The following is a 13,607-nucleotide window of genomic DNA, read 5'->3' as shown; positions in this document are numbered from 1 at the left end:
AGGGACCTTTCCTCCCACAGACCAAAAACACAACTGTTAGGTTAATCGGTAACTCTAAATTGTCCCTTGGTGTGAGTGAGAGAATGAATGATTGTCTCTATGTGGTCCTGTGATGGACTTGCAACCTTTCCAGGGTGTACCCCGCACCTTGCACAATGACTACTGGACATGGGCACCAGTGACCTCCATGACCTTGAAAGTAAGAAGCAGGTAAAGATATTGGATGGATGGATGGATGGATGGTTGAGGTTTAGGACTATGGTCTGAATTGAGTTTCTGTTTGGGGAAAGTATCAGGCTTAGGCTACAGAACTGAAAAGGGAAATCATTGGTCACAACTGTGTATATGTGTGTTTGTAGCACTAACAAAATATTTCATGAACTACAAAGAGGATTTTAATGAACTCACAAGACATAATCACTGCATGTAATCTACCACCCTTTAATGTTTTGAGTTCACCCAGCTCATGATGACAGCATAACTAAGTGACCTTAGCAAACACTAACAGGTCTTTAACCCTCTGGTTGTAGCTGAGAGTCATTTTCAAAACATCTAGTGAGATCTCACAATATCAAATGAGATTGTACATAATCATCATTTAAGTTTGACCAAAATAACTACAACTCCATTGTTTCTCACCAAAAGATAGTTTGAGGGTAAAACTCTGACATAACAGTTGGAGGGCAGTATGGAGTCCCTCAAGGACTTCCAAGACTTTATTTAATGTTTTTTTTTTTTTTCACAAAACCCTTCACCGTTTCTTCTCCTCAGAAATGTTGGCATGTTTCACCTCTACTGTTTCTTCACCACCTTGTGTTTGGTTTCTCTTCTGTCCGTCAGAGGATGATGTGGACTTGGAGGCCCTGGTGAATGATATGAACTCTTCTCTGGAGAGCCTGTACTCGTCCTGCAGCGGTCAGCAGACGGAGTCAACCCCGCTGCTGCAGCAGAACGGACAGAGCTCCTGCTCGCACCACCACCACCACCACCATCCTACACACAACAACCAGCCCCCGCAGCTTCACACCTCGCAGGTGTTAACCCACGTCTCCCCAGAGCCGCCGTCTTCCTCCTCCTTCTCCTCGACTGCCGATCAGCCCCAGACCGGCCTCCGACGGTCACAGCCCATGCATATCCTCGCCGTCAGGTTAGTGGCTTTAGACTTCCATTCATGTTTTCTTTTATGAAGTAGTTTGGTTTTATTTCTGACAACACAAACCTAAAATTATCAATTGAAAGTTCTGCTGTTTGTAGCCATTGATTGACCTTTGGTCTCTGCGCATTTGGAGTTTTTTTTTTCAAAAAGTGTAGTTTTTCATTACATTTCAAGACAGGTAAAAAAGTTGTGAGACCCTGTTAACTCAAACTGTTAACTTTTAGCTAATGTATTAAGGAATAAATTTAGCTTTTACCAAAGTGTTAATCCTGCATCTTTTTCAGCAATAACCACCTTTACTTTGGTATTATCTTTGAAGCATCTTGAGCATAAATGTTCAGATGAATCCACTTGGATTTTCCAGAAATACTTTATCAAATTCAGGGCCAGTTTTCCCCAAGTTGTTTCTATGGTTTTTTGTTACATTGTATGGATAGGGATCACTGCTAGAACTTGGACCACTTCTATGAGATATCAGTGTCAGCCTCTGATACTGATGTCATTCTTGGATCAGATATCTGGCTGAGGTCAGAGCTCAACCCACAGATCCAGGCTCCATGGTTCTGTGCTGCTGTACTCCCCCCACCCCCTTTTTTTTGGCTGATTTTATAAGGAAAGTTTAAGCTTACAGCTAAAATATTTTTGCATGATTGGATATTAGTAGGGATGTCTCAATGCCAGTTTTTTTCAAACCGGGTACTTCAGTTTGTGTCGCAGATACAGAGCACCAAAACCAAGTATATACTGAGTTAGAACCTAAACATTACACAATGACTTTACAAAGGCTGTTTTTAGTTAGGTGGCTCTTCTTCCTTACAGGCCTACAGCCCCTCTAACTGTCAAATCAAATAAACATCATACACAGTAGAATATTACACAATTTAAACATTTTATTTCAACTTGTATAATGTTTTTGCATTTTCATAAATTTTTTATTTCATCCACTCTATAAGACTATTATAGGCGTATTTCAAATACACAAGAAATACATTACAAAAAATACACAAATACTACATAACAAAACATCTGCTTATTCAATACCATATCGCTTCATCATAATGATTTTCAAATTTCTTTTAAATGCAAGAATGAAAGAGATTTGGATATTACTATCAAGATTGTTCTATACACTGACACCTTTAGTGCATCTTTCCATTGTTGCTGTTCTGAAACACATAACTGATAAACTTTTCACTTGAAATGTAAACTGTAACACATTGAATGGGGTGTCAATGCCGGTGTTGGTTGCTGGTATCAGGGTACTCTGGACGTGGAGGAATACTTTTAAAAATGTAAAAATGCTAGTATTGTTACGATCCTGATACCTGTATTGGCTCACCACTAGATGTTAGTATTAACTATATACTTCAATATACTTTTTGAATCTCTAAACCTGATATCACAATCACCCATGAAAATATTCCTGAAAGTATATTCCTGGTTTCTTTGATGCATAAAAAATATTTATCGTATTTTGCGGATTATAAGTCACTTTAAAGTATAAGTCGCAACAGCCAAAAAATGCATCATGAAGAGGAAAAAAACATAGATAAGTTGAACCTGACTATAAGTCTTAGGACAGACATTTAATCTGGAAAACCACATTAACACAGAAATCATCTTGGGATGCTGAATAACCTTAATTAACATAGATAGATAATACAGGTGAGAGTAACTACAGTGGGGAGAACAAGTATTTGATACACTGTTGATTTTTCAGGTTTTCCCACTTACAAAGCTTGTAGATGACTGTATTTTTTTATCATAGGTACTCTTCAACTGTGAGTGATGGAATCTAAAACTAAAATCCAGAAAAATACAATGTATGATTTTCAAATAATTAATTTCCATTTTATTGTGTGAAATAAGTATTTGATCATCTATCAACCAGTAAGAATTTTGGCTCTCACAGACATGTTAGTTCTTCTTTAAGAAGCCCTCCTGTTCTCCACTCATTACCTGTATTAACTGCACCTGTTTGAACTCGTTACCTGTATAAAAGACACCTGTCCACACACTCAATCAGCACTCTTGTTTTCTTATACTTTTGGTGTTTCTGCTGCAAAACTTGGACCAACATTCGCAAAATAATTATTAAATGCATTCACAATTTCATTCTGATCAGGTGTTTTTTTCCATCTTTTACAAAATATTGTAAAATCATACTTTGTGACTCTTCAAAACTCTAGTCATTACTCACCACGTTTCTTTCATATCACCATTATTTTCTCTAATAAACCACCGTAATATTCCTTATTATAATCCATACCATGTTGTTTTTTTTTAATATTTCCTGTATTTCTCTTATGATTCTTTTTGCTCTTAATTTCAGGAAGCACGAATACAAGTAATCTTTTTACAAGCATTTCTCAAACCTTTAATCAACATTTCTTTTTTATTTATTTTTCACACAATTCTTTTCATACAATGTTCCTAAAATATTCATGAAAACATATATGCTTTGTTTACATATTCAATGTACACTTCTTCCAGTTTTGTTTTGTAATCTTGTTTTGTAATCTTTTTTTTGTAAAAAAAAGAAAAATAAATAAAAAAGAAATGTTGATAAACCGTGGTTGATTAAAGGTTTGAGAAACTGCTTGTAAAAAGATTACTTGTATTCGTGCTTCCTGAAATTAAGAGCAAAAGAATCATAAGAGAAATACAGGAAATATTAAAAAAAACAACATGGTATGGATTATAATAAGGAATATTACGGTGGTTTATTAGAGAAAAATAATGGTGATATGAAAGAAACGTGGTGAGTAATGACTAGAGTTTTGAAGAGTCACAAAGTATGATTTTACAATATTTTGTAAAAGATGGAAAAAAACACCTGATCAGAATGAAATTGTGAATGCATTTAATAATTATTTTGCGAATGTTGGTCCAAGTTTTGCAGCAGAAACACCAAAAGTATAAGAAAACAAGAGTGCTGATTGAATGTGTGAACAGGTGTCTTTTATACAGGTAACGAGTTCAAACAGGTGCAGTTAATACAGGTAATGAGTGGAGAACAGGAGGGCTTCTTAAAGAAGAACTAACATGTCTGTGAGAGCCAAAATTCTTACTGGTTGATAGATGATCAAATACTTATTTCACACAATAAAATGGAAATTAATTATTTGAAAATCATACATTGTATTTTTCTGGATTTTTGTTTTAGATTCCATCACTCACAGTTGAAGAGTACCTATGATAAAAATTACAGTCATCTACGAGCTTTGCAAGTGGGAAAACCTGAAAAATCAACAGTGTATCAAATACTTGTTCTCCCCACTGTACATGAATTGTTTGCAACAACTGTAACTTTTTCTTCACACAAGTTCAACTAAACATCAGCAAGTTACCAAAAAACAAGTTACCAACAAGAAGCTTACATTAGCTTACTATCCTCTGTCGTCCTTCCCTCTCATCATTAGCCTCATATTACTGGATGGTCCAATTATAAATACAGCCTTCAGTTCTTTTCCTTCCAGTTTGGTGTGGTTCATTATTATTGTGTCGCAAATAAAACAAAATAAGATTTGCACATTTGAAATTTTGATCCCTGCTGACATCCACAGCGAGGCAGCTCTCTACCGGCAGTTACTGGTAAGTTCGCTACATCACCCGATTAGCTTTCTTCATTTTCTTCAGTGCAGTCAGGCAACCTCTGCTTTTTGCCAGTCTCTCACAAGTTAGTTGGTTCATGTCAGTCAGTATGAATCAGTCTAAAAATGCATCATGAAAAGAGGGGAAAAAAAACATACATAAGTTGCTCTTGAGTATAGGTCACAGGAATGGCCAAACTATGAAAAAACATGTGACTTATTGTCAGGAAAATATGGTAGCTTTATTCGACCACTAGCTCAGCTTTTGGAATTACATCGACTGGTTAAGCTAAATGCTGATTTCCTTAAAATTAGAACTGGAACTACTCATCAAATAGTTCAGTTTTATTTTATTATTTTTTTATTTTTTGTAGATCAGATTATTTTAGCTCTCATGATCAGGCGCTTTCTGATAAACTCCCAGTGGAATTGTCATTATCCTTACAGTTAATTTGTCAGTTCATGGTAACACACAGTAACGCAAAGTAATCTTAAACACAAAAATGGCTGTAACTCAGTCATTTTTACATATCTTAAGCTACAGTTTGGTATGGTAGTAGCCGAGAGTCCCTCCCAGCACATACTTAAGACACAAGTACAGTATATTCTAGGTTAAAACTTTGATATGCCATAATGTGGGCAACATCCATTGCCTCAAAGAAAGCTAGTTTCAGTAATATTGTTAACATTTTTTCTCTTGTTTTGTATATGAGAGTTGTTAAATAGACCAAACTAAGACAATTGCAAAATAAATAAATAAATAAATAAATAAATAAATATAAATAAATCAGATCACTTCACAAAACTAATGAGTGAAGGGAAAACTGAATAAGCAGGTTCTTTTTCTTATGTAAAAGTAATAACATGATGTGACTGGAGCCAACAGCAACACATAACTGAAACTATGGCTACAGGATACGAGCTGAAACTGTGTTCAAAATGTTTCACATCTTCAGCATAAATCAGCACACTGATTCAGAACTCAAACCTTTTCTCTCCACGTAAAAAAAAAGAAGCGTTCACTGCACCTCCTCCCCTCGTTATAACAGGCAATAACATTTTCTTTTCTGCTCCCAGTGTGTAACCCAGGGATGACCCGTTCCTGCTTGTCACTCCCTCTTTGCCTCAGACTGGTTGTGCACCAGCAGGGGGAGAAAGTAAAAAATCCTCATTTGTTTGAATTCTTCCCACTTGTGTGGATTCAAAAGTAGCTACTCTCTTTTTCTCTCTCTCTCTCTCTCTCTCTCTCTCTCTCTCTCTCTCTCTCTCCCTCTCTCTCTCATGCAAACACACACACCCAGCACTATAGCTCTGTGCATACATTACACACAAACAAGTTCAAAGCAGAGCTGGTGTCAGTTCCACTTTTTGTGCCTTCAGACCATATGACAGAAGCAGAGGAGGGATGATCAGGTAATGGAGTATTCTGTCTTATGAGTGCTGCGTCTCTGTCAAGCACACACACACCCATACATACGCGGGCCCCGAAGTTCCTATTATACAGAACTGACCTCTGGATAACCCTGCTCTCCAGCTCATATGGGACAACATCAAAAGGCCTGATCCCTTTTGAACTCACTGCTTTCTACAGACACACACACAGAGAGGGAAAAGAGGCTTTTATATTGTTTTTTTTAAAACATCTGATCTGAAGTTTCACAAACTGACCTGCTCATTTAAAAAAAACACGAATTAACCCATCTGTCAAGTAATCATCGGAGACTTGTGCTGCATCTGCTTAAGTCAGAAACTGCTTTAAAGTGATGTCTAGATTTAGTATTGATGTGTGATAAATATTGCAGTAAATTAGCTGCGGGAGTCTGGAGTTTCCACTCGCTTTGAGACTCTTCATTATGGCCAGATCAGACGGAAACAGGAATGAGTTTCCAAACTGCAGCGCTGCTTAATTAAATCGATCTCTCCAGCATTTATTTTTACATGTTTCAGCAGCTTCTAGTTGGAAACTTTTTTTTTCTTCCCCCATTTTCACTTTTTACACGCACACAAAAAGGATCCTCCAGGTTATAGCTGTGATTTCAGTTTGCAGTGAAGCCCTGATTTTTGTGGGGGTTGTGTTGTTAGAGTCCCCACAAATTGTGGAAAAAAAAACAAAACAAAACAAAAACAAATATTGGATGTGATCCAGAAAAGGCCTACTGCAAATTTGGGGCAGCATCATAATGCGGCACGAACCAAAACACATACGAGCTACACACTTAGCTACACATCACATGGTACTGTTAGGAGGTAAAGTTATTGTTCTTAATAATTTAAATCTTAATTACTGTACTGTATTTACTGTATTTCCGTTTTCCATGATATCACAGGGATCACCGCAAACTACTAGCACTTACATAGGCTCCATGAAAAAAACCTGCAACAGACAGTCCGCAAACTGTGAAACACACCTTTGTGGGGCTTCACTGTATTCCAGTCTAACTAATACCATTTTGACCACATAACCAAACCTTTGTCCTGTTTGTGTTGTGTAGGAGGTTGCAGGAGGAGGAGCAGCTGAGGACCTCGTCTCTCCCGGCCATCCCCAACCCTTTCCCAGAACTCTGCAGCCCGGCAGGTTCACCTGTCCTCAGTCCTGGATCTCTACCTCCTGGAGAAGCCTCTTCAGGCAAATATGTAAGTTTAACCACACGCAGACATACACGGGAATCCCTGTTTAATGAAAGAAATGCATACTGCCACGGTTAATTTGGCTGAATCCTAAAAATAATGTTCTGCACGAACTGTTAGCCCTCAGATTGTGTGCTGTTAATAACCCATAGCTACTACCATACTACATTTTAACCCAAAATCTATTAAACTGGCTGAATTATAGCCAATTCTGTGTTGGCTATAGTTGATTAGGTGTGGCGGACATCTTGAATTGGGTTGACTCTAAAAGGTACATTCAATTTTTGGTTTTTGAGAGTTTAAATAAAACCTGCCCTCTGGTTTTTGAGAGAGTTTGTGAATGGTACAAACATACACAGACATCTGCCTTATATGAAGTACCTCAAAGTGGTACAAATACTTTACCTTAATGAATCAACTTTTTACTTCTACTCTTTAAATTTTCATGTAATTTATATGTACTTTCTACTCCATACATTTAAAAATGTAAAAATTATTTGATTTCTATTTCACTTTGGCTTGTTTTCATTCCGGCTTGTCATCATTCGAATTTAAAACAAAATTATCCATATATGGCGCCTCCTGGATAGAGTCAATTTAATTTTGGCTGGATGAGACGTATAAATAATAGGATGAAAGAAATATAGTCATCTTATTAATCTTATCTTCCCCAGTAGCATTACATGCAAGAGGCAGGTGTTATAAAGTTGCTGTCAATCTACTTCAACACTAGCCAATCCCTGTTTAATGTTGATTTATTTCATTTAAATTGTTTAGCAATTTTGATTGTAAAAAAAAAAGGAAGGAAAGTATGGAGGAGGTAAGTGTTTCTGCTCATGTTCACATAACACTCGTACCCACACACGTGACTGCAGCTCCGTCAGCTCGTCCATTCCTGGAAGCCAGAATCCCTTCATCCTCGCGCCTAATGGTCTTCATATGGAAGCAACCAGTACTGGTTACAGCTACACACCAGTTTACAGTAATCTGAGGGCTGACAGTTTCTCATAAGTACTCCCCTCCTTCCCCTCTGGCTATGATCCGGGGCTTTTCTCCCTGCGAGTTCATACACTGCAGTTCCAGTTAAGTCAGAATTTTCAAGCCAAAGCACAAGTCTGAGTTTAATACGGCTCTTCTCCTCTCAGATGTCGTCCTATAATTCACCCGATGGATTCATTCATTTGTGGCATCCAGTTAGTGCCTGAAGTTGAGAAGGTTTAGATTTGAATCACCATCTGTTGCATGAATAAATGATTAATGTAGGAAGATGTTTTTGGAAGGTTATATTTGTTTCCCATGCCTGAGTGGGAAAGTTTTCTTTTTTATTTTTTTGGTTTGTCTGTGGGATTCACTTTAGTTACAAGCTGTGCCATAAATTCAACCATGTAGGTTCTTCTGGTAAATAGGTCAAAGTTTATTCTAATACAATGTGTTTTGGGTTGCATTTAATTACTTGCTGAGGCATAATTTTCACTCTGAATAAGTAAAACAGGCCTGTCTCGTAAACAGCCAGAAGCCAGTTTATTATAGTGTGTATGAGACTTGCTCCGGATTGGGGCTCAGAGCACAGTAAAAGCGGGGCGTTAAAGCAGACAACTTCTGCATGCATACTGTAGGTAACACTTAAGCTTAAATAAACAGTTTGTTTGATGTCTGATGTGGTGTTAAGTGGAAGTGATCGGTGTTCAGTATTTTTCCTTCAGTAGAAATCACCCGGAGCAGGACTAACAGGTTGTTTTTGTTTTTTTCAGAGGACTCGAGCTAATGGCTCAACAGAATGACACAAGACCAAAGTGGGGGTTTTTTCTGTTTTGCACTGCTGTCAGTTTTTTCTAACAGTCATTTGTCTAGAATTCTAAGGATATTTAAGCTGACGACTGAGTTGACTGTGATCTTGGATGGTTCTTGTTAAACATGTATTGCAAAACAAAACATGCTAATTGCAACCTAGCTAAAAGCCTATCGTATTAACCTTTATTTACCAAGCCAATTCCCACTGAGATCACAGATCTATTTTGCAAGTGAGTTTTGGGTCTGAAGGCAGCCTAACATGCATGCTCTTGGACTGTGGCAGGTACCAGCGTACCTGGAGAAAATCCACACAAGCACGAGGAGAACATGCAAACTCCACACAGAAAGAACCCAGGTCTCAGCAGTGGATTGAATCCAAGACTTTTCTGCGAAGCAACGGTAGCCGTGTTTCCGTCCAATTTTAATTCGAATTTGGAGCAAATTTTTAAAATTTTGCAAAAAGGAAAAAATGAAGAAATGTGAATCAGATGTGTTTCCGTCAACTGGCTTGAAGCGAATCAATTAGGTCAGACGCATGTGTGTAGTAAACAGGAAGTAAAATTTGCGAACTCACAGGGTCCACACATCTCAGGTTAATGGAGAGAAGTTATCAGGAATGTGTTGCTACTATCAGGAAAGTTGTACTTATTCTGTCATTTTAACTAGTTCTGTTGATGTTACATTCTGTCTGGAGACATAGAGAAAAATATGCAATTCTCTTCACGTTACGGAAATAACTGAATACGCCGACAGCGGGAGAAGGTGTCCTGCTGCCAGTCGTGGCTGCAGTCGCTCTGGTACCTGTACTGTTTAGACAGCACAAATAGCTGATCAACCATGTGAGGTAAATGTTCGCTTAGAACTTATTTGGCAAATCTGTTTCCATCTCTCCTTTTACGCATTAACTCTTTTTCGAAAAACCCAGAAACCATCTCAAGTGAGCGTATCAACTTTTTTGCGAATTAGAGGAAGTTTTTTGAATCATGCCATTTCCATTCACCTTTTCTGATGCGATACTTCAAAATGTGCATAAAAAAACGTTTATGGAAACACGGCTAGTGCTAACCACTGAGCTGTCGTGCTGCCTTTTGACACATAAGTCCTAAGGTGTAAAATCTCCCAACTTTAAAATGGTTCAACCAAATACTATTTTAATGAGTTTTCCTTTATACCAAATATTCACTCTGGCTTTGTAAATTTAAAGGCATATCTCACTGAGTTACACCTGTTGGGAGACTCATTTGTTACTCAGAATTGCATAAAATTTTATGAATTTTCAATTCAATTCAGTTTATTTATATAGCGCCAAGTCACAACATATGTTGTCTCAGGGCACTGTACATGAAAAAGAACAATCTAAAGAAGATTGTGTTGAATCACTTAATCACAGTCTCCCATCCTCAGCAAACAGTGGAGAGGAAAAACTTCCTATTAAAAGGAAGAAACCTCCAGCAGAACCAGGCTCAGGACAGGCAGCCATCTGCCTCGACCGGCAGTGTTGGGGGACAGGAAAGAGACACAGCCAAACACAGAAGAGCTGGTCCAGGTGCACCTTCTTCTGGAAAAGAGACAAAAAGAAAAACATTATTGATAGAAATAATTGCGATAAACATATAGAGAAGAGAGACTAAAGACAACAGCAGAGTGAAGAAATGTGCTTAGTTTGTGCTCCAGCAGTCTAAATGAAGAATAATTCAGGAAACCTAAGTCTAACTATATGATTTATCAAAAAGGAAAGCCTTCAGTCTAATCTTAAAAGTAGACAGAGTGTCAGCCTCACGGACAGAAACTGGAAGTTGGTTCCACAAGAGAGGAGCTTGAAAACTGAAAGCTCTGCCTCCCATTCTACTTTTAGAAACTTGAGGAACCACAGGTAAACCTGCAGTCTGAGAGCAAAGTGCTCTGTTAGGAAAGTATGGAACAATAAGATATTTAATATATGATGGAGCTTGGTTGTTAAGAGCTTTATATGTTAGGAGTAATATTTTAAATTTTATTCTAAATTTGACAGGGAGCCAGTGGAGAGAAGCTAAAACTGGAGAAATATGATCTCTCCTTCCAACTCTCATTAAAACTCTAGCAGCAGCATTTTGGATTAACTGAAGACTTCTTAAAGAGTTTTTTGGATGTCCAGATAATAAAGAATTACAATAATCCAGCCTAGACGTGATAAACGCATGGATCAGTTTTTCCATGTCATTTTTGGACAAAATGTTTCTAATTTTAGTGATATTACACAGGTGGAAGAAGGCGGTCCTGGTAACATTTTTAATGTGGGGGTTAAAAGACATATGCTGATCAAAAATAACACCAATGTTCTTTACATTAGAACTGGAGGCCAGATTAATGCCATCCAGAGAAGGTGAAAGGTTGCAAAGTTGATCCCTAAGATGTTCAGGTCCAAAAACCACAACCTCTGTCTTATCTGAGTTTAGAAGCTGAAAGTTAAGAGTTATCCATGTTTTTATGTCTGTAAGACATGCATGTAGTTTAAGTAACTGGTTGGATTCATCAGGTTTCATGGATAAATATAACTGAGTATCATCAGCATAACAATGGAAATTTATCCCATGCTGTTTAATGACTTTACCTAATGGAAGCATAAAGTAAAGATGATTGTTCCAAGCACTGAACCCTGAGGTACTCCATGACTAACTCTGGTGTAAGAAGAAGATTCATTATTAACATTAACAAACTGAAATCTATCAGTTAAATAAGACTCAAAGCATTTTAGAGCTGTTCCTGTAATCCCAATATCAAGTTCAAGTCTATGTAATAAAATATTGTGATCAATTTTGTCAGATGCAGCACTGAGACCTAACAGGACAAGAATGGACACAAGTCCACTGTCTGAGGCCATGAGAATATCGTTAGTAACTTTAACCAGTGCTGTTTCTGTGCTATGATGAGCCCTAAATCCTGACTGAAACTCCTCATATAAATAATTTCTATCTAGATGTTCACATAGTTGATATGCAACTATTTTCTCAAAAATTTTTGAGATGAATGGGAGATTAGATATAGGTCTATAGTTGGCCAGAACTCCTGAATCAAGATCAGGTTTCTTAAGTAAACGTTTAATTATAGCAACCTCAAAGCTCTGTGGCACATAACCATTCATTATAGATAAATTAAGTACATCTAAAATATAGATATTAATTAAGGGAAATGCTTTTTTGAACAATCTGGTTGGGATGGGAATTTTCCATTTCAGTTTCACTAGTTTCACTCATCACGTGTAAAAGTCACAAGATATTCTGATGAAATTTAGGAAAGTCCCACATGAATGCTGTTCACCAAATAGTTGCAGCCCAGTGAGATTCCGCCATATGTTCAGCTTTGTAACTTGTGTTTCACATGGACCATTATAACAATGAAGCTCAATCGATTAAGTCTCAATGTACATATCTGTAGACTTCTGTACAAAAAAAAAAACATCTAATGTAAAAACTACAGCATATGCATGTATTAATCAAAAACCTAGCGTTTCTTAAAGGAATTCATTATTCCCACGGCATTGTAAGCCAAAAAAGTCTTTTTGGTTCAATCTTGATAATAACGTTTAGCACAATTAGACACAATATTGTGAGGTTTCATACTGCCTGTTAGCACAAAGTATTGGGGATCACTCTCGGCTACCACCACAAAATTTTTTTGCTCACTCAGTATCTGTAAATTTCAATGTTCAACAAGAGAGGTCAATCCCTCGCTGGAGTCCTGTTGTCTGGGCCAACACAGATTGACAGCCGAAAACTGGTTATAAGAAGATATGGTAACCGGACAGTGTCAAGGTAGAACAGATATACATAATTAATCCATAATAATTGTCAAAATACTCCTTAGAATGCATAAAAACCTCCAACTCGGCGATAATGGAAAACTTTTCCCCTGATAGATTGAATGTCCAAACTGCTGTAAAAGAAACAAGGCAGAGAAAGCTGTGGAAAATTTAATTTCTTGTTTGTGTTTACAGCACATACACAGTGTGCTTGGGCTGTAAACTCGGGCGAGCATGCTCAACATCCATCCATCCGTACGGGTGTTAGACGCATGTTTACACCCACGTCTGCCCGCTTCATCTTTGGGTGCTCTGCTGTCTATTTACAGCGTTGGCAGTGTCTCCGCGTTGTTGATGACAATGGAAAGTATGGCTCATTGTAGCTGCTCCTCAGTGGAAACTCAATTCAGCACCTTTCTCCAGAAAATTCTCCCCTCGGAGGCTTCTCATCGCAGATGTTCGGCTTTTTATTTCTTCTGATCCACACGGAGGCGTTTCGTCTGGTTTGAGTTTGACAAGTTTGATTAGGAGAGGGTAAATTATTATGCCCACTCTCTAAGACCTCTGACCTTAATCACTAGAACCACATGTGCTCTATTTTATGCCATTTCTCCCTCCCCCCCACTTAGTTTTGCTTATCTCCTTCACTGACTGCTTTCAC

General features: G+C 37.7%; 1 protein-coding gene across 2 annotated transcripts; it reads left to right on the top strand.

Moving 5' to 3' along the window:
• The first annotated feature begins 471 nt into the window (after positions 1 to 471).
• Positions 472 to 9,270, top strand: LOC106534113 (growth factor receptor-bound protein 10). 2 transcript variants are annotated; one of them, XM_014030631.1, is made up of 3 exons: positions 476 to 1,147; positions 7,242 to 7,383; positions 9,129 to 9,270. In XM_014030631.1, the coding sequence occupies exons 1-3, from the start codon at positions 774 to 776 to the stop codon at positions 9,156 to 9,158; spliced, it is 546 nt and encodes a 181-aa protein (XP_013886085.1). In that variant the 5' UTR covers positions 476 to 773; the 3' UTR covers positions 9,159 to 9,270. The 2 variants fall into 2 exon arrangements, with proteins under 2 accessions (XP_013886084.1, XP_013886085.1); XM_014030630.1 differs by lacking the exon at positions 9,129 to 9,270 and having other exon boundaries at positions 472 to 1,147; positions 7,242 to 7,490.
• The last annotated feature ends 4,337 nt before the right edge of the window (positions 9,271 to 13,607 follow it).

The sequence above is a fragment of the Austrofundulus limnaeus genome, unplaced genomic scaffold (genome assembly GCF_001266775.1).
Source record: "Austrofundulus limnaeus strain Quisiro unplaced genomic scaffold, Austrofundulus_limnaeus-1.0 Scaffold1093, whole genome shotgun sequence".
Taxonomy (NCBI): Eukaryota; Metazoa; Chordata; class Actinopteri; order Cyprinodontiformes; family Rivulidae; genus Austrofundulus; species Austrofundulus limnaeus.
The sequence above is the reverse complement of the archived record's forward strand: the minus strand, read 5'-3'. Positions and strand labels throughout refer to the sequence as shown.

Bases quoted from the DNA above. Each gene is read 5' to 3' on its own strand.
- LOC106534113 (XM_014030630.1), top strand. From the start codon at position 774: ATGTTGGCATGTTTCACCTCTACTGTTTCTTCACCACCTTGTGTTTGG. The intron at 1,148-7,241 runs GTTAGTGGCTTT...TGTGTTGTGTAG, and splicing joins ATGCATATCCTCGCCGTCAG to GAGGTTGCAGGAGGAGGAGC.